Source organism: Aptenodytes patagonicus, chromosome 13, assembly GCF_965638725.1.
Source record: "Aptenodytes patagonicus chromosome 13, bAptPat1.pri.cur, whole genome shotgun sequence".
NCBI classification, from domain to species: Eukaryota; Metazoa; Chordata; class Aves; order Sphenisciformes; family Spheniscidae; genus Aptenodytes; species Aptenodytes patagonicus.
Window position 1 is genome coordinate 6073366 of NC_134961.1, and position 23371 is coordinate 6096736.

Consider the following 23371-nt stretch of genomic DNA (forward strand, 5'->3'; position numbering starts at 1 on the left):
GACAAAGCCATGGATAAAATCCTCAAAAGCTGCTTAACCGCCACCTTTAGAAGACCTTTAACTTCAGAAGTAAAAAAAAAAAAAGCAACAAAGCCCCCCCCCGCCCCGTACTGATCTTTTACAGTCCTTCTGACAGCACCTTTTCCTTTTACCTACAGCTGTCCCACAAACACGGAAACACATCAACTACAAATCTCAGAAGTACTTTCTAGTTGAGAAAGTTTTGCATTTAATTGCGTAACGCAACACACATGGCTTTCACTGCCGCGCAGCATCGCACTCCATCATCCCGGGGAACTCCCCTCCGCCCGCGCCCATCAGCTTGATAAACTCATTACAGTAACGAGGAAAGTAATGGGTTTGATGTTAATCATACTGCTGAGACTTACAGGAGTAATAAAACAATAGAAAGCAAATCCCCAATATTTAAGCAGCTAACCGGCCATGTTTGTTAACTACTGCTGGCCTTTACATCCCCCCAAGGTAATCAGCTAACGCTCGTCTGCTGGTAGCAGGGTCGGGTCACGTGTGTTGCTGCTGCATATTTGGCACGGATAACTGCAAAAGGGAGTTATAAAAAGCACTGTTAGATCCTGCTCGCGGTTAGGAAAATGTACAGCAGGAGCAACTTGATGAAAATTGCACACAAACATACACAGAGGAATACATATTTTTGCAAAGCGAAATGCATTAATGGAGAAAAACTGCTTTTTAAAGACATATTTCTGGTTACATTTCTTACAAAACTTCTAAAGGAAATTCTCAATGAGGACAAATTCACAGACCGTGGTGAAATTCAGACTAGTGGCTTAAAGAATTAAAGCATTGCCCTTTTAAAACTTTGTGTGTGCAGGTTTCTGGGAAACAAAGGGATCAACCTGCTGGAAATGCTCAGCACCTCTTACAAGCAGCATCCCAGCAGGATTTGGCCAAGAAACAGTGAGTTCCCCAGCCCCTCACAACTGCCTCCTGCCCCGTAAGGCCACTGCGTGGGGACCACTGGCAGAAGGAAAACACGTTTAGCAGAAGAGCGTCCCTTTAGGAGCCCCGGGAGCAAACCGCGGCACCCTGACACGGAGAGGGGTCAGCTGCCTCCCCTTGGAGGGTTTCAGGTGTTGATCCTCCCCCTGGCACCCTCAGTCTCTCTTTGACAATCTCTGTAGGACCTTCCCAAGCATCCTCTGGTAGAATCAAGGTTGGCACAAGAACTGCTGGAAGAAGTGGTTTCCCTAATGACAGCACCCAAACCCAAGGTCAGCGTACAAGACCAGGGTGCAGGAATTCAGAGAGGTACCCTCGTGTGAACTTTAATCTCAGCAAGTTACAAAAGCAAGTTGCTCTCTCTATAATAAAACCAAAGTTCAATTAGGAAAGTCAGGTTTGACCGGCTTTGAGAAAACTACCCTTTGATAACTACATGCTACATTATCCTTTCACTTCTTTTGGCAGAGAAAAGAGGTTACTGCAGTTTTCTTTGGCTCCTGCTCTCTCCTGTCAATCTCTTGTGCACTCAGATAGTTCAGGTTCAATGTTCAAAAGGAGGAACAGGCTATGAAACATCCATCAGCTCTGTTTACCAACAGAACCGGTGAACAAGGGCAAAGGGAGACGGCACTCTGAGCTGGCAACTAATGGTTAGAGATCTCAGGATCTGACCACGCTATCTGCTCATGGGGCTCTTCCTGTAGTTGCTGGAAATACCCTTAGAGGTGATTTGCAGCAACTTAAAGTGTGGCAGCAATACTAAAACATCATTAATGAATGACATAACGAGTCAAGAAACATTCCCAGCCTGTTCTTGCTCACGTTGGGTTTCAACATCTGTGCCGGTGTTCCTAGTCGTTTGGCTTAGAGTACAGCAGGGCAGCGTTTCACATCATCTGCCAAACTCGGTATTGAAAGGCTGCTAAAATCGCAATTAACTCCTTGAATTAAAATATTTCACTTATTTGCCTCGGGGCCAAGGGTAACACATTCAAGCAGATTTCCATTGTGGGCTGCTTGCAAACTGTTAATTGCAACTATTGCCTTAAGGACTTACCAATCCGAGCTCAGTTCCTACAGAGTGTGGGCCACCTCCTGCGTGGGATACTATTTCTACTCCTTCGACGGATGACAGGAAATCTTGTCAAACGAGATGAAGACTGTTGCAAGGCCCTTGAGCTACCAACAAACCTACATGTTCTTTGTGGCAAGCAATGCAGTTAGACTAGTGGGTATTAAAGCCAACTCACATTTTATATTTCAATAAATGCTCTTTAATAGTAGTATTTGCAGAGCAGAATTTGCTTAGCTCCAGCAGTTGCTGGTTAATGTCTCCCCACACTCTCCTCTGCGTGAGCGGGGATGGCCTGACACCCAGAAGTTAAGCAAGCAGCAACAGAATCATAGAATAGTTTGGGTTGGAAGGGACCTCTAAAGGTCATCTAGTCCAACCCCCCTGCCGTGGGCAGGGACATCTTCAACTAGAGCAGGTTGCTCAGAGCCCCGTCCAACCTGACCTTGAACGTTTCCAGGGATGGGGCATCCACCACCTCTCTAGGCAACCTGTGCCAGTGCTTCACCACCCTCAGCATAAAAAAATCGTAAAAATAGTATTTCTTCCTTATATCTATACTTCTAAGGGGAAACGTGGGTGAAAAAGGGTCGCTGGTCCCAACTCACCACGGCAGCCAACAGCTTGGAGTGCCGAGCCTGGGGGAAGAGGGGAACCAGCAGCAGGACTCCAGATATTAGCAGGTTCCTTGAGGAAGGCGAGATCATTGAACATGGCTCTGAGGAGAAAAAAACCCTTCTCCCTGCTTGTCCCACAGAGCTTTTGTTCAGTGCCCTCAGCAGCTGACGGGAAACCCTAGCACACAGCCCAGGCACAGCTCCACGAAACTTCACTCACCGTCCACGGCTGCAGGGGAAAGGTGGGCATTCATTCACCTCGGGCTGGGATTATTAAACCGATGTATTGATTGCAGGGACTGACAAGCTTGTGTTACATTCAAATGGATCCAACATGACAGTTAGAAATTCAATATTGTCTCAGTTTAATTGGACAGGATCCAGTTCAACTCTGTCAAATGTCTTGATTAATGCTAAAGCAATAAAACCCCTTTTAGCCATCGAGACGGCCAGGCTGAAAGGGAAGAGGAAGAATATGATCCTTGGAAAATATAGATAAGTGAATTCATGAATATGAGTACGATACATGCCACTTTTAATACAAATATTTCCATAATGCTTGCAAGGGCAACAACTCACAATCCCTACTGTTCCGTGTAAATTGGTCAAGAGGTAAAAGCTTCTAGTGAGCACCTTACGCAGTCAAAAGCTTTTACCCTGGAATGTGGTATGACAGCACGGTTATGAAAAAGTTTCATTTCTTTGTCTCGAGTTATTTTGAGACAGACTAGAAAACTTGGTTACAAAATTGCTCCGATGAAGTGGAAGAAATGGGTCTGAACTGCAGATGGGAACACTCCTAACTCTGGGAAGAGAAACCAGTGTCCCACATCTGACTCCACACGGGAATTTCATAGCTTAAACCAAATAAAAAAAAAATAGAAACCATTGTCTTGTTTTTAACTGGCGGGAAAAAGCTCCGTACTGCTTTTCTCTGAATTTTATCACAGAAGTGGCTATTTTTTGTTGCAGCACAAATGGCATTGTACAAGAGATGATGGGATGATTCTATGCGTAAAAGAAAAGGGCAGCAACTTCAAATGCTTGAAAACATTGATCCTGCCACAATGTTAATAGAATAAGACAAAAAACAGTGGTTTTATTGATCTGTCGAGTTTTTAGGGTTGAAAGAGCTAATCCACATTGAGTTACCCTCCCAGCTTTTATGTATAATACATACCAAAAAAGATAAGCAAATTATATTACATTATATATAATTACAGAAGCTCCTAATTACATAGCACAATTTCGAGGCAGTCTAGCAAATGCCGTGCTTTCCAGAACGGCAATTCCTGAAGTGAATAGTAAATCAGCTTTTGCTTGCCACTGATTTGAAACTTTAACCTATAAATTAAATTAATAAGAGACAAAGGCTTCTTTTGTGCATTTGCAAGCCTGTAGGATTTTACAAATAATAGGACTGGAAAGTGATTTATATTCCAAGATTAAAGGTCAGTTTGGCGCACACGACTTTGGAGCAAAACACCACAGCAGAGACTTACTATTAACTCATTCATGCACCATCCTAACGCTGTACTTGTCTTTTTACGGAGTTACGAGGCTTGCTGTGAGCGCTGTAATAGTTGCAAGAGAGAAAAAAAAAAACCTTATTGGAGAAATATGTGGAATTCTTCCAGATCTACGGTAGGAAGGGAAATGTGTATGGGAACTGTACTGGGCCATCAGCCCCCTCATTACTTAAGTGACGTTACCTGTGTGCTGCAATTCAAATCAAGTATATGTTCAACACAGAAAGTTGGAAAACACAGAGAATTGCATGGAAACAGCATAAATTAAATGTAAATAGAAGATATGCAAATAATTCAAACTTTCACCAGCGAATGGAAGGGCTCTACTACTTATGAAATTCTGCCGCTGGCTGGTCCTTCTCCTGGACAGACCAACATTTCCGTGGAAATAAAACTTCAAGCTGAACTTAAAATTTTTGGTGCCTGCAATAATTAATACAGTGTTAAACTGAGAAGTGGAATAGCTTCTTACGGTTATTCCTGTAAGAAAATCCTGGCAAGAGACCAGCGGAGAAGAGATGCACAAACGCACCCACCACTGGGGACGCAGCTTCTTCAGTAGAACTTTTTTGTGTCTGCTATTTTGTAGGCAACAAATTCAATATTTTACTTATTAAATTAGGACAGGCTTCTCTATTATGTGAAAATTCATTAAACAATTTAACACATTTAATAGTCAAAGAGATGAAACAGTAGCACTTTCTCATAATCTGATAAAAATGTAATCTGATCTCCAAAGAAGAAAGCACCAGCTTGTAAACCAACACCCTATTTGTTTAAACTCTATCTGCAATTAAAAGCATGTAGTTATTTTGCTTTCCCTGGAAAAGCAGATGGCAAGGATGTAGGCTGTTTTTTGGATAATTTAATTGTACGTTGGAGCTCTGCATACACCATTTTGCAGCTGATACTACGTGAAATCGCAGCGTTCAAGTTTCAGTTTCACTTAGACTTCTGGACTGTTGAGAGCAAACACTACGGAAAAAGAAGAGCACTAAATTTTGCAGACACCAACAGTTTGCATCATCCCAAAGGTCTCCGAAGCAAGGGAACTGGAATGATGGTTAATCCCCTACAAACACTGGGGAAGGTAGGAATGGATGAGAAGACCAGCTCTCCCTAGACTGCAGCTGGCATGTTGCTATGCGGGAGACCAGAAAAGGCAGTATTTAATGTCCATGCATGCCACAAAGGATGATAAAAAATTAGTATACTTATTGCCATGGAGACTAGTTTTGACCATTCGGAGTATGCAGGGGTGGGTACACCTGCGTGAGGGCTCTGGGCAAGGTCTGAGCAAGTCCCAAGCTGGGTGTCGAGGCTGCCCCATCACAGCAGAGGGTCCCGGGCCAGGCAGCCAGTCCTGCCTGGTAGACGTGGTTGTGGAGCCTGGAGGACCAAGATGCCGTAGCAGAAACAGAGGAGCTGCTGACACCATATCGGGGAGGCCAACTGAGCAATTCTTGTCCATAAAGCAAGAGAGATAACAGACATGTTACTTGGAAAGACTGGAAAGCTCTTAAATTTTCTTCTACCATTTTCCCCTCTCGTTTCTGTCTTCCAGATAGCACTGAAATTTGTCATCTTTCTTCTCTTCGCAGATTTCTTAAAACACACCATTAACTAGCTCATAAATCCACAATTTAAATAATTATCGGAGCATTGCCTCTGTTATCTTCAAAGCTGACAAATCCCCTGGGTCCTGAACGTTTCATGAGCAGTAGATTATTCCCCACAGCCCCTGGTAGGCAGAGGGAAGCGATGGGCTCCATCGTTCCTGTCCGCTGGAGAAGCTGGCCAGCAGGATAAAAGCCACATACGGGGTCAGAGCATGGAGAGCTGATTAAGTGGCTGCGAAGTGGGTTGTAAGGATTAATCTGATTAGGATTGAAAAAGACCAAATGGGTGGAGGGGGGAGGAAGAGAAAAGAGGAGAATCTTTAAGGTAAGTGATGAGGGTCCTGGGTGGTCTGTAAACGAGTTTGAAACAGTGGGAGAGTGTAACGAAGAGATGAAATCCAATAGTTGTACAGGAAGCTTTCACCAGGCTTAAAACAAATCCTTAAGAAAAACAGAAAAGAATCCAGGAAGAGGAATTGTATTACTGCTGAAAACGTTATTGGCATATTCCCAATGCATTTATAGCGTGTGACTGACAGTTCTGCTGCTGATCCCGGCAGTGGGGAGGGATAATGTCTTCCTACGCTTCAAAAACCTCAAAAGGCTCACAACAGAAAGTTCCCTGGGGGGCACTTCCACTAAATTTTTGCTAGTTTATCTTATTTTGTTTTAATATTGCTGGAAATCAGGGGAAAGCTGGGGCAACTGGTGGGAAGCGGTGGGTGACCCAAGTGGCAGGTGCCACTAACCTGCCTGGCTTATACCAAAGTGAGAATCACAGAGGTTGCTCACTTTATTTTTGATTGTTTTAATACAGTTACTTTTGGTGAAGAAACGCACAGAGAAAAGCAGTTCTTGAACTGCACCGAAGAGATAAATAAAACCGGCGCTCTGCCGCCCATGGTAGCTGGCGTCTGGGAGGGATCACTTACTGCGTGCTTATCCCATCCCTCCAATTCCTGCCATTAGTTTCCTTTTAAAGCTATTCTGAAAGTTTCTCTCTCAGCACCTGCTTATGTCCAATTTACTTCAGTAGTATGTGGTTTCCTGAGCCTGGGCCAAAGATGCTGGGTCTGTTTTATGATGCTGATTTGCAGCTCTACCTTTTATTTCGATAGTTCCCTGACCAGACACTCCTCCCCCTTCTCCTAAATTCACTGCCAGGATCCTGGTCCTGATGAAGACGATAGCTGAACTGATGCTGACTTTGAGGTGGTTGGGAATCCATTTACCATTCGTCTGTCATGTTTGCTGTTCAGGGTAATACAAGCCAGACCCCTGGACCAAACACTTGCTGACAGTAAACCTACGCTCTCACGAGTGCATGACTCTGCAAAGCAGCTTCCCTGCCTGCTCTGCTTGGAATAAAATATCACCTACCATGTCCCTGCAAGTAGAAATCTGCTTTTGTTCTGCTTAAGGTCCAATGTTATTAATCGCCCTAGTTCTTCTGGAGCATCCTTTGACTGCAGAAGACCTGTATTCCTTTTCACTTTTTAAAAAGCAGCATGACTGGGCATAAATGCCAATATTTATCATTACGTCTTCTAAAATTGCAGCTCCACAAGGACGGTTACACTTCCGAAAATTTACTGCTTCGCAGCTTTCGAGAGCTCAGACCTCATTTTCAGAAGCGCTGATCATCTGCAGCAGAACCCGCTGCCAGCGCCCAAACTCTGGAAAACCGGGCCTCCTTCCGAGAAGTGCTCAGCTGGAAGTTATATAGTCACTGAATCTCTGCTTCTGCCAGTAAACCCGACCTGTACAAGCCTAGCAATACCTATCTTCCCAAGCTGAGCACAAATTCCGCCTTTAAAAGCATTTGTTCCCTCTCTTTTTAAGCGATGTGCACATTTAACTATTGTTAGAACAACAGAGCCCAGCCCAAAGTTGGGAATAACAAACATTTCTAGCAAATTGCATTCAAAGATGTCTTGCATCCAACACAGAGCACCTGGCATTCATCTGAAAACCCGTCTCAGATAGAGACCTTCTTGCAGCAGCCTGATACAAAATCCAGATACAGCATAATAAGCTTTTGATGTCATGTTGACATTTATCTGCCAATATTATTGCTTCATGCACTTACCTTATGATGGATCTTGTTACTTAATTGATCACAGGCAAGGTCAGGAATTGGCCCTTCTTCCAGTGCTAGCACTGACATCATGCAAGTCACCAAAAACCAGAAGAAAGCACCTAATCCTCAGCTTCAAATCCACACTAAGCAGCCCTTCGATACGTGTGAATGAGGACAACTGGTTTTTCAATTATGCCTCTGAAAAGGTCGTTTTTCAAAACTTATGACCAAATGGAAAAAAAAAAAAAAAAAAAAAAAAAAAAAAAAAAAGCTGAACACAAGCATGCTCTTCCTTTTGGTACCAGTCGCCTTAACTTAAAGAACAGTTTGCTTTTAAAACAGGAGATGAAAACAAACTGCATTTATAATTCACCATGGGCAGAACCGCGTTTCCTCTGCCTTGCTCTCTTTATGGAGGATTCTTCAACAGCAGCTTTGGCTTCTATAGGGCAAGTTGTCCAGTGAGGGCAGAGATGGATCACAACTCACTTCACTCGTATTTTTATAGAAACACAGCTTTCAGAGTACAAATTTTACTGTCTCAAGTAACGACAGGCTGCGAGCAACTCCAGAAACCCACAGCATGTCTACCAAATCCCATGGTCACTTCTTAAAGCCCTCCCAGATGCTGAGGGCAGGCAGTCGCCCTGGGCTCACAGCCACGTGTCCAGCAGCGTTGAGCTCACCCCAGGCCCTGCCAAGCACGGACTGCTAGACTTCCACACCCTTTTCAAACGCTTTTGGAAAAATCTGTACAATTTCCCCACGTCAAGGCTGCATCTTGTCCCTCCTCCAAGCCTCAACCAATTCTGCAGCAAACCTCATCTGATAACACACGTGCCGGGACTCGGAAGCAGCCCTGACCTCGGTAATTCAACTGCTGCAACTCGGTACCTCCTGTCCCAAGGGAAACCAGCAAAATCCATCCGCAAAACCGTGCAAGTTCACGCCCTGCACGAAGGAAGGAGCAGAGGTGCAAGTTATTCTGCATGCAATGAAACAAAATCAGACCCTTTCATACCAGCAAGGGGGAAAGGTGCCTACCAACTAGCTCAGCCACGCCGTGCCAGAAACACCGGGGTGGGTTCTTTGGTTTCCCTTTGGTGGCTGTTGGAAGGGGAAGATCTGTGCTTCCCCCAGAAGACATCAGTTTTGGAAAGCCCACCTGTCAAACCTGAGCTCCCACAGCCAGGCCAGACCTGGGAGTTCCACAGTGAAGCCACAGCTTGGGAATACATTTTGTTGGCCTTAAGAATTCATTATTGTGACCATCAGTCCTGCCAGGATTCACCTTTATTGTCTTCAGAATGGAGAAAATTCTGTAAAGGGCCAATGGTTGTGAACTTAGGATGCTACATAAATATTTTATAATGTTCTTAAAAAGAACATCTCCAAAATGCTTTGCATGGTCACTCCTTTTAAATATTCTTGTTTTCTGTTTAATTCAGCACAGTTTCCCTCATATTAATTTGTAACTTTAAAACATACATTTTGAGCGTGAGATCTGCGTACCTGCTTCCCTGTTAGGAACATTTTTGCTTCCAGCAATGCAAACTGTTGGAATAAAAGCCATCCTGAGACATCGGGGATCATGAAAGCAGATCGTTTTCTGATTTATCAAAATGAATTGCTAGATATTATTTAATTTTTGTTTCATAATAGGTTGGAAAAAGCTAGATGAAAAGTCTAACAAGGTCTAATACAGTGAAGAAAAGGGAGAAAAGAAATCAAGAGGCAGTTCAAGAGCAGTTAGAGCTTCCTTCTCATCCTTATCAGCACAGCTATCAGTCAGCAAGCCCCTAATTAGGTACAAAAGACATTGTGCTCTGGAGAGCTTCTCCAGGAACTGGAGAGCTGCTGTACGCCAGAAGCTGGAGCACTGATTGACAGCCTCTATTTAAGAAAAACAGTTACAGAATAATTAGTGACAATTTGTACAAATCAGAAGAAGTGACCTCTGTAGCTGCGCAGCGTCTTACGTAAAGAACAAAGCTTTTCTCAGCAGCACTGACAAATTCAGAACTAAAATGGGGCTCAGTTATTAAGTAGAGGCTGGTTCAGCAAAGTCCTTCAAACTTTCCTGCTTTGTGGCAACCGACCCATCCCGAGCACCTACAGATAACTCCACAGCAGGGAAGCAAATCCCCGGTCTTACTTCCAATGCTGACAAAGATTTTGTTGCTTCGGGAGCGGATTTTTGTTTTCCTTTCCCTTTATCCCTCTGCTTCATCTTTGTCTCAGCAGTAAGTTTGCCTTCCTAGCCTGGCTTTCTGCAGCAAAGGATGCCAATCATTGAGAAACTCTTAGATAAAAGGCATTCCCTTCAAAACACCACTTAAAAAAAATTATCTTAGAATTAAAAATATAAAATACGAGTTGTTCCAGTAGCGAGCGGAAGGGCCACAGCTTCCTTGCCTGGTGCAGGCCATGGCTCGCACCTCTGCTGAGCTTCACCCAGCACTGTCCCAGCTGAGGACAGGCCACCGGGACACGAGGGGCCCCCTGGATGTGTTTAACAGCTCCCGCGCAGCTTCAGAGCAAAGCTGGCAGAGGAGGAGGACGCCCAGCGGGGCTCCGCTCCGTGCGCTCGCCTGCCCGAGCAGCTGCTTCGGCAGCTGTTCCTACCAGTTGGTGGCTGAATTTTACAAGGTATCTGTCTGTAATTAAAAAGCAACAATACTTTGGCAGCCATTATAAAAATGCATCACTGGATTGCATCCCACGGGGAGTACTTCTGCACTGGAATGTGGGGAGATGCAATGGATGTGACCATGTAGGACTTCCCCATTTCTAAACCCCTAAGATTATCCGCTTAACTACTCTGCCAAGACCACCACCAGCATCCAAAAACACGAGCTCCGTTTGGACTGGCTGCAGGTCAGAAATGCTCATCTCCTGCCCGTGCCACTCAAACCTGGCCTGTGCCAAGACATATGGTTGCAAGGTGCTCTGCAGTGTAAGCGCAAGGGTTGGAGAGCTGCAGGTTTGGTGGGGAGCTTTTAAAATACGGGTCTTGCACAAGAGGATTTGCTCCATTTGGAGCATGTTAAGACATTGTGCTTGTGCCAGCTAAGCAGCACACCCAGAATCAGCAAAGCCTGGGCCAGATAAAGCTTGGCACAGGAGGGAATGGTAAGAGGCCCCTGGGGAGCAGGTTGGTGCTCTCCGATCCCATGCCTGGCTTGCAGTCTTGGTACCTACTAACAGCAGTTAGAAAGCTGCTCCAGCCCATGCCTGGGCAATGTCCTGCAAGCTGTACAAGCTCCAGAAATGGCCTCAAGTGGCACAAAACCTTCCGTAGCAGACTTTTTCCCTGGTCCATATGGGAGCCTGGCTATGGGAGGGAGCTATTGCACTCTGCAGGGGGGGAAGGATGCCCTCTGGAGCAGGCAGGGACAGGCAGGGGCAGGGGAACACGCTCGGCCACGTCTCTCCGCTCACACAAGCAGGGAACCGAGGCTGCTCTGTCTCGCCCAACGAGCGGGATGCTGCCGAATGCCGTGGGATCCGTGCCATGCGCTCCAGTGGAAGCAGAAATCTAGCTCCAGTCTGCAAACCGCTGCACGCATATTTGTAAACCATTGTGTACACAGTAGATAAATGCTTAATAATCATGATGACAAACAGACCTAAAACCCAGAAGGAGCTTCCCTCCGCATTAACTGCATCAGGAACAGGTTTCACTGAGCAAAAGCCTCCCTTTTACTGGGACTTCTTATAGCAAAACAAGCCATCTAACCACAGCCAGCAGTGAAACGACGGCAAACCCAATAAATGATAAATAAAGCCCATGGCATGTCAGACCCCAGGACTTCACCTGCCAGTAACCACCCAGGCATGTCCATTTTCACATGCTAATGTGGACGCCGCTGCACGTGAAGCTCCGGGGCACAACGGGCATCAGGAACCCTGACCTGTGCGCGCACCAGGGTGCAAACGTATGCACCTACCTCGGAGCCTCTGGCCACGTTAGCAAAGAAACTAATGCAGAAGGAGGTTAAATTCCCCGTTCGCGGTGTCTTGCCAAGCTAGGATTAGAGTTTGGGACTCCTGGCACCCAGAGCCACGATTAATCTGCCGAGTGTTTCTACCCCCAGCCCTCACCCCAGCCTCCAGACAGTTTCCACGTGCCAGGCTGTGTATGGTGGTGTAGCAAAGTCTTCTCATCGCCATCAGTGTCTGCCTTTCTCTTCCACACTTACTGGAGCCCATCTACTCCTCAGGGATCAGAGGAGCGTTAGGCTGGTAGGAAAATACCTTTCCTATGTAAACCATGCGTTCTGCCATTTCCCTCTCCAAATTACACAGCGTCACAGATCGTAAGCCCTCTAAACAGAGAGTCTTCAGTTGAGGAACAGTTCTCTATAAAGGCTGGGATTAAGGCCCTGCACATTAGAAAGGAAAGAGGGAAGAAAAATATGCTCCGTTTAATTACCCAAGCCATAACAACATTTTACTATTTTATAGACGATTCCTGACAAAAGTGGAAATGTTATTTTCCACGAGCATAGCTGCTGGTTCTACTACAAATAAATAGTCCAGGGTGCGCTCACCACGCGAGAGATGGAGGCCATGTGTTTTCATTAATTCTCTTGGCAGAGAAGCCCATGTAGATTTTGGACTGCAGTTCAGGACTGGAACAGGAGAGCTGGGGTGGCCAACATACATCACAGCAGACTACATTTGGCCCAGGTCCACTTACGAGCTGGTCCAATACCCAGTTTTATCATCCTAATTACGAGCAGATTCCCAGCTCCCTCCCTCCCTCACAGAGGTATCTTCAGCTTCACCCTTTTCTTCCTCCCTCTGGCTGGTTGAAATCAGCAGGTGAATTGCAGTCCTTTGTCTGTTATCGCTAGTAGACAAAGTTTGGCCTCTTTCATTTTCTTTTTATTGCAGCTTCTTTGCTGCGGATTAAAATAATTGATATTGATAATGTGATCTGCCCCCTGCCCCTGTTCCCAATTACTTGCACAGGCTGGGGATCCTGCGTTATGGATATGACAGGAATGGTCTTAATTAGCCTTCTGGGCTACAGAACTGATTCTGGTTTTGATTTGAAATATTTGGGATTACGCAGGCTGACTGTTGTGGGCTGGGGTCATCAGCGGAGCCGGCCGGGGGATTCTGGGGGGCTCGCTTTGAGTTGGCTTTTCTCTGACTGCTGCCAGGTGCCTGGCAGCACACGGAGCAGAGCCCTCGCGCTGCCAGGCAAAAAAGAAGGACAATTTACCGCAGCCGCTTTTGTGTTCGGGATTAAGAACAACAGCACTGAAGGGTCTTTGCATCCAAAGTTTTACTCGGAATGAAGCAGGACACCGATGGTCTGACAAGAGCCAAACAAGCAGCAGCCTTTGTAAAAGGCCACCCTAAAAAAAGGGTGGTGAAACACCCACCCTTGCATTCAGTGGGTAAAACCCCATTAAAAGTAAATGATAATAACAAAAAAAGGAGCATTAAAGCTGAAAAGGCAGATACAGCTTTCTGGACCTGCAAAATTCCATTTCAAAACATGCAACCAGTTAACTCAGTCACAGGAGTGAAAAATAAAGGTGTCAGTGCCTGGGAAACTGATAGACTTTTTCCCTATTTTGGGGAGAAGAATCCCAATCCCGTAACAGGACTGGTAACGTAGCCCCTGGCACTCACGTGCAATTCTCTTCACACAAGGGTGGAAAGACAAAGGTCCTGTACGAGCGTCCCCGTTTCCACTGCTCAGCGTGCCTACCCCGTAAAAAGTAATTCATAGGCAACACCTTGGAACACGTTCTGCAGGTCAGAGAAGTCAGGCTCTGCCAGCTTTAATTGGAAGGGGGAAATGGTTTCCAGACGTGATGAAGGTCCACTGAGAATGTCACCCCAAAGGTCCATCTCCAGGGACTGACAGCTCAGGCCTCCCGGCTGAAAATAACTGTGTGGTTGAGGCACGAAGAGGTACCCAGGTCTTACCAACACGGGACAAGTGCAGCACCAGGCTGAGACTTCGCAGCCTCGTGCTAACAGATGCGGCGCGCTCACCCGCTCGTTGGATGGACGTGGATTATAGATCAGAGGCGTTACAACGTAGTGTGCCGTTTTCAGTGGCTGCGATGTTAATCTGGAGGAGGCAATACTGCTTCAGTACTGTTTCCTTCGTTAAACCAGGGCTACTCGCCCAGTGCAGCGTCGCTGTACGCAGCAATTTCTTTGTTAACACTGTTTATACAAAACGCAAATGCAAAAATATAGGTAAAAAGAGAGGGGAAGCTGAGCTCCCTCTCTCTGTAATCAAAGAGGAGACAACACTCAGAGCCAGAATACAAACCACAGTTTATAATCAGAACGCAATGTAATCACTGAAACAGATGTCAAAAAGATAAAACCGTGTAATTCTGAATTGCCAACAATTAGTGCTCTGCATCTTGGAGAGCGCTGAGATGCTCTATTTCTGTCTACATATGTCCGCATTTTGGAAGCATAAGCAGAAAGCATTCAGCACAATGCTATGGAAAACTCCTTTCTGTTCCTCTCCTGTAGCACTGTTACACAGGGAGTTCTCAGCGAGGCTCAGGTTTGCTCCTGAATCAGTCCATGATGGTGACGGGAGGGAAGGAGAGAAATTGGGCTTTTAGGACTGTGGTTGGGAAAAATAGCATCACCAAGCTAACACATGGACATTGACTGCGTTGCCAGAGATGGAAGGCTGTGATAAAGAAAGAAAATATGGAGAGCTGCCTGGCAGAAGAGAAAAGGTTAGAGAAAATTTTTCTACCAAAGTAAAGCAGACAAAAGAAATTAGTTTTAATGTGCAGATCGCTCACCTCGTAGTGATAATCCATGCAAGTTAACTCTCTCCAGCAGCGATCTCCTCGAATTTTAATCAGCCCCTGGGGGAAAAAAAAAAAAAGGACAAAAAATACAGTTACAAATATTTTATTTTACTTGATCTTGTACGTCAAGGTATTATCTCAAGATGCCAAATACTCTGGTTAAACTACAGGGAGAGCCTGTAACGGCAGGGAAGCGCAGAGGCTGGAATGACCCCCCGGAGACCCACCACATCTGCACCCCAGGCCCAGTCGTTGTCCCCAAGGGAACATAACGCAACGAGGGCTCCAACATGACTCCTTCCACTGCCTGTTTACTGAAAATTGGACACAAAATCCCTGTGGAATATGCCACGTCACTTAAAGGGTGCTGGAAGACGCCTTACCCACACCTGAGCTTTTGCAGAGCAGCTATGAGCAGCCCAGGGCTCCCAGCATCGGCTTCCAGCATTGCTGGGTACGAGGCAGGGAGGCACAGAGCATCAAGAAGCAACAGGAAAAACCAGGCTCTGCCACTGGGACATCTCTGTATAGCAGACTGAAAAGTTACCTGCAGACCTACACACAGCTGTGTTCACAATTTTAAAATCCAGACCCAATTGTCTCCCTCTCGCAAAGCTGCCTCTGCTGCCTATAGAAAAGGAAACAGTGACACAGGCTGGGATGGGGACCCCGCAGCCTCACCAGCCCTGAGCTGGATACAGAGATGCAATCGAAGTAATTAGAGAAACAAAAGAGGAGAAGGGGAAGGAAGCTGACAGATCTAAACACAGATGAATGCGCTAATGACAGGTCTGCTCCACCCTAGGTTAGAGGTTGGCAATGAAATAAGCAGGTATCAGAGGTTGCCGTGCACTGATATTTCAGGGCAATGAGAGGGTGAAATTTCCAAATCAGTGGGTCCATTCCAGGGCTGGCAGTAATATTGGGATTAAATTTCTTTGCCTCAGTGATGAAGAGTAGAAAGGAATCAGTCGTCCACAGCAGGAAAGACACCTGGCCAGGGATGAGCCTGCTAGCAGGAAGCCTTGCAATCAAGCCGTGCCAGCCTGAAGGTATGCGGGTTCAGCCTGACGGCTTTGATGTATGGCGAAAGGTCCCTGATTAGGATCACAACATCCCAAATTGAGGAAAGCTTCACTAGTCAAAAGGTTGAACCAGCTCTATCATCTGCATACAATTAGGGGGTATTTGCCTACCTCTGACATTGCCCCTAATTATAATGTTCCTGCCTTCCTTAGTAGAAAAATACAGGGAGTTTCTGTAAGGACCCATTGCCGGCTACACCAGGAGCATCCTCAAGCTTCTTTACATTTGCAGTAGGGAAGGTTTTCAAGAAGAGACCAGTGACCTTTCAGTGCTAAAATCTGAGAGCTCAAAGGAGGAGGAGATTCCAGCACTATGGCACATCCTGGCCTATTGGTTTCATCCAAATTGCTAAAAAAAAATCTTCACTTGCGGCATTAAACAAAGTTTAGCAGGTTTGGGGCTCAAGAAAAATTCCTAATTCCAGTTAAAGACCCCCCAAAACTGTCCAGACCTCATAAATAAATATCCAGAAATATCCAGTTCCCAAGGCTGTGTATGGGCTGTTCGACATCTGAGAGCCCAGGGCTGTTGAGCGTGGAGAAGAGACGACAGAGCAGAGTCTAGTAACTCCTGACTGATACAGAAGGGGTCAACTGGGAACGACTGTTGACCATTTCTCCTGATACAAGACGTAAAGGCAATCTGATGGAAGGATCGAGTAGCTGGTTTAGAAACAAACAGAAGATGTACTTTTCCAAACAGCAAATCATTTACTTTATAGGAGCCAAAAGTACAAATGTGTTCAAAAAGAATTAGACACATTCCCAGAGGACAGGCTCAAGGTAACTTCTGAACACGACCTCTCCCCGGAAAGTCCCCTAACCACTTGACTGCCAGGAGCTTCGAGGAGCTGCCCCAGAAGATCACTCGATGTTTTATATTCCTCCCCAAGCATCTGTTAATGGCTGCTGTTGGAGACAATATAAGTTGTTAGTTGGACCTTGGGCTTAACGCAACATAGACTTTCTTAAGCAAAGAAAGATCCACAAAAATAGTTACAAGCTTATTTGGCAGGTAACTTAACAGGAAAGAGGCACCTTTCTTGGTCTGAGCCTTGTACCAGGTGATGTTTAGACATGTATGTCTTTGTGAATAGGGGTGGCCCCAGTAGCCTTCAATAGGGCTATTTACGGCCTTAAATTATACCTGTTGTCAGGCACGTTGCTGAGTTCAAGCAGATTTCACCCATCTGCTGTTCCCAATTATTTTTCCTTTTTTTCCCTAGTCATAAAAAAATGAAATATTTTTCACGCCAATGCTAACTGAAGAGGACAGCAAACAGAAACTACTACACATTTTCAAAATCCGTGAATCCAGACAACTTACATCCTGTAATTTTTAGCCAAGAATAAACCAGGAGAACCTGGAAGAGTTAAGGCACTAAAAGCCAAAAATCCTCACGGCACATCTCATGGAGCGGGATGAAAGTCAGTGTGTTCCCCCCGGCAGGGCCACTTGTACACAATACCATCCTGTGGCCAACCAAGAAAACGCCAGCTAGATAGCACGCTCCCTACGAGCTCTCAGCATCAACTATCGGCCGCAGGAAAAGCATCACCCCACAGAGGCAAATGCTGGAGACGCAACAGAGCAAATCAACGCCATCGTAACCAGCGAGGATGAACAAGGAGATATAGCAAAGGGTAATCGTTATTTTACAGAAGTGATTGATAAGGAAGACAGCAATAAGGCAAAGGTTTCTGTGGTGTCTGATGTGGCTCCGCACAACACAGGAACGAGGAAGGGTACCAAAGCAGCGCGATGCACGCCCCCTCCCCGGAGAGCGGGCAGCCTGTGGCATGCTAGTACCCTGCACATCCCTGCTGGCCTTCAGACCCGTAAAACTCCCTGAGAGCTACACTGAAGCCTGAGCACTGGCCCTCCCAGAAGCCTCCGGAAGAAAGAGTCACCTTCAAACCTTGCACATGCTGTCGTCTTATGCAAGTTGCAATGGGAACGGCTGGGGGTGGCTCCACGCACGGCTCAGATGGTTCCGCGCCAGGAGCTCAGACATAGAAATACCCTGGCCTGGGAGGTCTGCACCTCAGCATCATCATGAAAGGGACACCCCTCATCAGCACCACCACCAAAAACCCCAAGCAGAGCTAGTCCGTAAAGGCACAGATAAAAGCACCGTGGCATACAAGACTCGCGGGATGGGAAAGCAGGGCAGTGGGTACCGGTGGCTGCTCTGCGGTTTTACTCTCTAATGAGTTCCTCAGCAGATCCCGTCACTCTCTTCTCCATCACTCTGCGAGGGCTGGAGCAGGGGAGGCAGGGACAAGACAGACTCATTGTCAATAGTCAGGGCTTCATCTCCCCCCCGAATCATCCGCAGCTCGCTCTGCCCCTCAAACCTTTTCTACAATTACAGGATACGTTGATAGCATCTCACAGGATGTGCCGCAGCCGGCAGCCCTGTCAGTGGCAGGACAGACGCTAAGAAAGGCTCTGTGCAAGAATGCTGGAATATTAAAAAAGGACAGCTATCTTGATGACCTGCCCTCCTACCTTGCCCAAGCTGTTACCAAGCTCTATTATTCAGCAGGGATAATTAAAACAAGTATGTGACAGAAAAGCACCATACTGAAAATCAAAATCTTTCCTGCAATGAGTCACTAAGAGAGTTAATCACATTTTGTTTACTATAAAGCTTTCAAACAGGAAAGTCATTTAGAGCTCTTAATATCAAATCTGTTTTTCAGCATAGAAGACTCCCACTCTCATAATTAGGGGGCGTTTCAAGTCATCTTTACCCTGCTGCTGTCTTCAAGTCCACTTCCACTCCCACACTGGCATGTGAGTTTTCCAGTTTTCATATGAAGTTGTACCAAGAAACAAGAGCATGTAGTGCACGAAAATCTACGTGCTCCGTGGCTTCATCTCTGCTGAGGAGGACCACGAAAGGAGAACGAGCCATGGTGGCTCGCTAAATAATCCTGCTGTGAAGAGCTGTGGATCCCTGGGTATGGCCACACCCAGGACGAGCTCTGACATACCCTACTGCTCCATGCTCAGACGGACTCTGTTTTTACACGCTCTCCCCTAATTATTTGGCTTCTGCTGACATTTTTGGAAGTCAGCTCCTGCTCTCTTGAGGATGCAAACTTAGTTTGAGAAAAGGTATCTGGGTCCAAGTGAGCACAGGAGGAGGAAGGGAGCAAATGGGGATCCCCACATCTGCTGGAGTTTGACATTCACTGGATTTCTTTCAGTCTGCTAACAATTCCCAACCCATTTTCAAGATTTCTCTCTGTGTATTGAACTGGCCTGGACTCCACAGCTGCAGCAGATTACGCTGCCATACCACAGATCAAAGCACAGGGAAAAATCCCCACCCCCTGCTCGCAGAGAAGCAGAGGCTAGTGCATCTCTGATGCACCCCAACTGTCCTCTCTTTGGATGTGGAGGGGACCTGCGAGGGACCAGAAGGAGAAGGAGCCAGAGGGCGTGCGCATGGGAAAACCCCACGAGACTCCAGCAGACCTGGAAGACCCTCCTCTCATTTGGACATAAGCTACAAACATCTTGCAAGGAGTATTTTGGGGGCAAATATTAAGCAGAGTTTAAGAGGTGAACAATATGGACAAATTAAATGGAAGACGAGGAAAGGAAAGAAATCATTTAGCAGCACTGTGGAGAGCAGGGCTCACAACCCCAAAATCACATTTCTAACTGCTTCCTTCCTGCCGCGCGTGGCAGTCAGGTCTCATACCTCCAGCCACCTCCCGGCAGATTTGCTTGAGCAGAAGGAAAGGAGAGAAAGGAAAGAGCCCGTCTTTAGGCTCTAGTGCAGCAAGGCACTCAGTTTTAAGTATATGATTGAAACCGCACTCCACAGATCAGCCTTAGGTGGGACCAATTTAAGAACAAACCTGATGTTTTGCTGCGTTAAGGCTGTGTTGGAGGCAATGCCTGACCGTCAGGAAGACCAGGGTGCAAATGTTTTAACAAAGGACTTTTCCGTTACTTTTGGGGGGCGTTTTCTGAGAGTAGGATCTGCCCGATACCTTCAAAGTCCAAGAACATATAAAGGCATTTAGACTGTACGGTAGCTTCTGGGCAGCTGCTACCACAAGCCTGCTGTACCAGCCTCCAGCTTAATCGCTCTCTCTCACATGTTTAAGTTTCTAGCTTTTGTAAAGAATAAGTTCAAGGCTCAGGAAGCAAATGAAAAAAAGCAACACTTGCAGATCCCTCTTCATATTTTCCAGTGTTTGGTGTCCTCCATGCCAAGCCTGGTCCCCTTCCATCTCTCCCAACTTCAGTTTCTCCCTGTGGTGTTCAAGCATCTTCAGGTACCACGTGTTTTTTGATACAACATCAAAATTGATCTGTTAGCTCAGCGCTAATTAATGCTGCCAGAAGGTGGCCATGCTTACAGGTAAGCAATAAAGCAGAAAAATATTTCCAAGGGCAGCCGCTGCTCAACTCCTGAGAAACTGCTGCTGTACGTGGGGCAGGGCCTTGCCAGCCCCTGTTTACTGAGGAGCTGAGCTCTTTACTGAGCTCCAGTTGCTGGGTGATAAAAAGTGACAGGTAAGTGTTTATCCACTATAATTCACTTTGAAGACCGAACCGCACCTCAACGTACTAAACCATCCCAGCTTTTACGGCTCTTTTGAAACATCCCGAAGATGTGAGTACAATGAGACACTGTCACGAAGAAGAGGAAAGCCCTTCTCATCCCGCTTTCGGCTCCTTGTCCAACACAACCATCTCCCTGGCTTTTTATTAAACTTGCGAAGTTGGGCTGCCTGCACAGCGGGGGCTACGTGCCAGCTGGTAACGTCATTACTCCTGGTTGTCTTACAACACACCGACCACATTTCACAAGTCTGAAATAAAGAAGAAAACCTCCAGATCCCAGGCAGTTTGAAACGGCACATGACGCCACGCTGCATGTGGGTATCTACTATTCGCACAGGCGATAGCACCGAGGAGTTAGGTGTCACCAAACAGGACCCCGTCGGGCGGGATGCTGCACAAACGCAGAACGAAGCCGCGATCCCCACCGTACCTCGCGCCAGCCAGGAGCACCCGGTCCCGTGGCACGCGGCTCCCTCTGTGAGTTCAAGTCACCGCTATTGTAAGAATTCATTGTCCTCACTTATACATGTTTTTATATTATTCCAGCTTGGCGTAATGCTCCTAATATTGTCACATGGCGATGCAATCATTTGGGAAACACGGAAAAGATGTGCTATAGGTAGCTCAGCGCACTGACTCGTTTCTTGTTTTCTAAATTCCAAAATTACTTGAAAATTTTTTTTTCCTTTTTTTAGGTTGGCAAATTTAGGAAGTTCTAGTTCTGAGCTAGCAGAGCATTAGCTAAAAACTTGAATTCTGCATTTATTTTGACATAAGGATTGGAGACTAATGGGCAGGAGACAGGGATTTTTGAAAATATTTTTTAATTTTTCCCTTTTTATGATCCGCTCTAATCATTAGATAAAACTAAAAAGTGTGTGTATCTGTCGGGGAGGGACAGGGAAATGGCTTTTAAAGCCATTGATTTTCTTTTCCCAGTGATAAAGGCAAATGCATGCTCCCGTGCTTACAACCCCAGGAAAAAAACAAGCACCCCCAGAAACGCCGGCTCTGTTTGCACATTGGGGGTGGGTGAAGGGACTTTCAAAGCCTTGCATATCAGAAGGGAAAGGTATTCAGCAATACAAATTAAATATAAGCTAAAGGGAAGGAAACAGGTGGCTAAGTGAACTAGCAATTGCCCTTTCACCTCCGTGGCCTTGCTTTGAATCCAGCTCTAACCAGAATTATTAAATTCATACTGATGGGATGGTGGCTACAAAGACACCGGGGTTTGATCATTTCGGCCGAGCTCGTGGCAGCCAGAATGTGCGCACAAGCCCCTTCCAGTAATAAGAAAGCCTGGCCTGGGGAAGGGGAAAGTTGAGATCTTTGTCATATTAATTTACAGCTGACCGCGGCTCCAGGCCATTCTGCACGCTCAGAAATCTCCTCGCGCTGCTGTCCGCATGAGAACTATAAAATGTTAACCCTGGATTGAATTAGCATCCAGAATGAAATATGTGCCCAATACCTTCTCCCCTACTAAGTTTGCTCCCTTTAGGGCACGGCTGGGGAGCGCAGGGGAGGATGGAGATGCAGCACCTGCTTGTACTTCGAAAACACCAACCTCCGGGGCTCCCAGGCTCTCACAATTAAAGTGCATTAATTTCACCAGCATTTTTCACAGGGGAAGGAAAATTATATTTAGGACCTTTTTTTTTTTTAATTTTATTTTAATGGTGTTCAATAAAATGCCTGGTTTTAATCACCAGAGCCACTCTGCCGTCCTCGCTCAGCCCCCATGCACTTCCCATCCACCAGCCCTGCTCTGCGCCATGCGTTCACGGTCACGTATAAATAGCATTTCCCAAATTCAGCTGATGCGCACCCGGGATACACCGCAGGTGTCACGGATGACTTTGTCACTGTACTTTTATTTTACTTGTTGGGCATAGACAAGATTTCAGCTATGTGGAACAAGACCCTATTTTGCCTCCAGCATCATCACTAGCTTTGATAGCTTACTACAGTGTTAAAAGAAAGATGACCACGCGGTCACTTGAGCAGATCCACAAGGAACCAGAGGAAAAAAAAAAAATATATATTTCCCAGCAAACTCTTAGCAAAACCCACACTGCGAAAATTCATCCTCCTGCCTGCCTGCTGCAGGACTTGACCCAGCCAGCAAGGCACCAAACCAGCCCGATTTATAAAACTCAGCCTGCTGAAAACTAGCTATTTATGACTAATAAATTATCTTTCAAATGCAGTAGATTGTTGAATACATTTGCAAGGTTTGCCAACTGGCGGCCAGGGGACTTTGGGGGTGGAAATCAAAATCACCCCTTCACTCCCACTGAATCAATTCCAGTCTCGCTTGATTGAGTAACCTCACATGCCCCCTCTCTTTCCCCATCACTGAAAGAGTATCCAACAAAAGGGATTTCAGGGGAAATTAAGCCATAGAGAGAAAGTTTACCAACAGCTTTTGATTTCTACATTTCATGAGTTTGATTAAACCGTGGCAGAAATCCCAAACATAAGGCCACGGCACGCGGTGGCACAGGGAACGTAACACAGGACTGGAAGGCAGAACCGAAGAGGGATGCGAGCCCTGCAACTGCCGGTTGCATCCTCCAAAGGCACCTCACTGTTTGGTTTTAGGGTACCGAAACCTGAATTTGCACTGTGACATGCTGGGGGTTGCCTTCTCAAATCACAGAGAGGATGAACATGTGAAGAGAACAGGTCCTTGCTTTTCTACTGCATTTTTTCGGTGAGAGGAGCACATCTGGACACTGCTCCTTTTTATTGTATCATGCCTAGCTCCTGCCATTAGAATTAAGCAAAACACTGGGTTGTGACGACTGCCTGGTCCCTGCTACCACTGGCAGAAGCTCCGTAAGCAGAACCCTCCCTGGACCCCCAGGACCTGCCCCAGACCTTCTGGATCTGCAGAAGGCTCAGAGCGTAGGAACCGTGCGGGTCCATCCCAGGACAGGTGGAGAGGATTCCTTCCACCGTGTCCACGTCACAGCCACC

The 23371-nt window shown here is 46.3% G+C and overlaps 1 protein-coding gene across 3 annotated transcripts in view; it reads right to left on the reverse strand.

Annotated features, from left to right (window-relative positions):
- Positions 1-23371, reverse strand: part of LMF1 (lipase maturation factor 1) — a 206423-nt gene that overhangs the window by 108279 nt on the left and 74773 nt on the right. For all 3 annotated transcript variants that reach the window (XM_076350797.1, XM_076350795.1, XM_076350796.1), the window contains one exon: positions 14702-14767. In XM_076350797.1, the coding sequence (XP_076206912.1) occupies positions 14702-14767 (66 nt within the window). The remainder of the gene's footprint in view (positions 1-14701; positions 14768-23371) is intronic.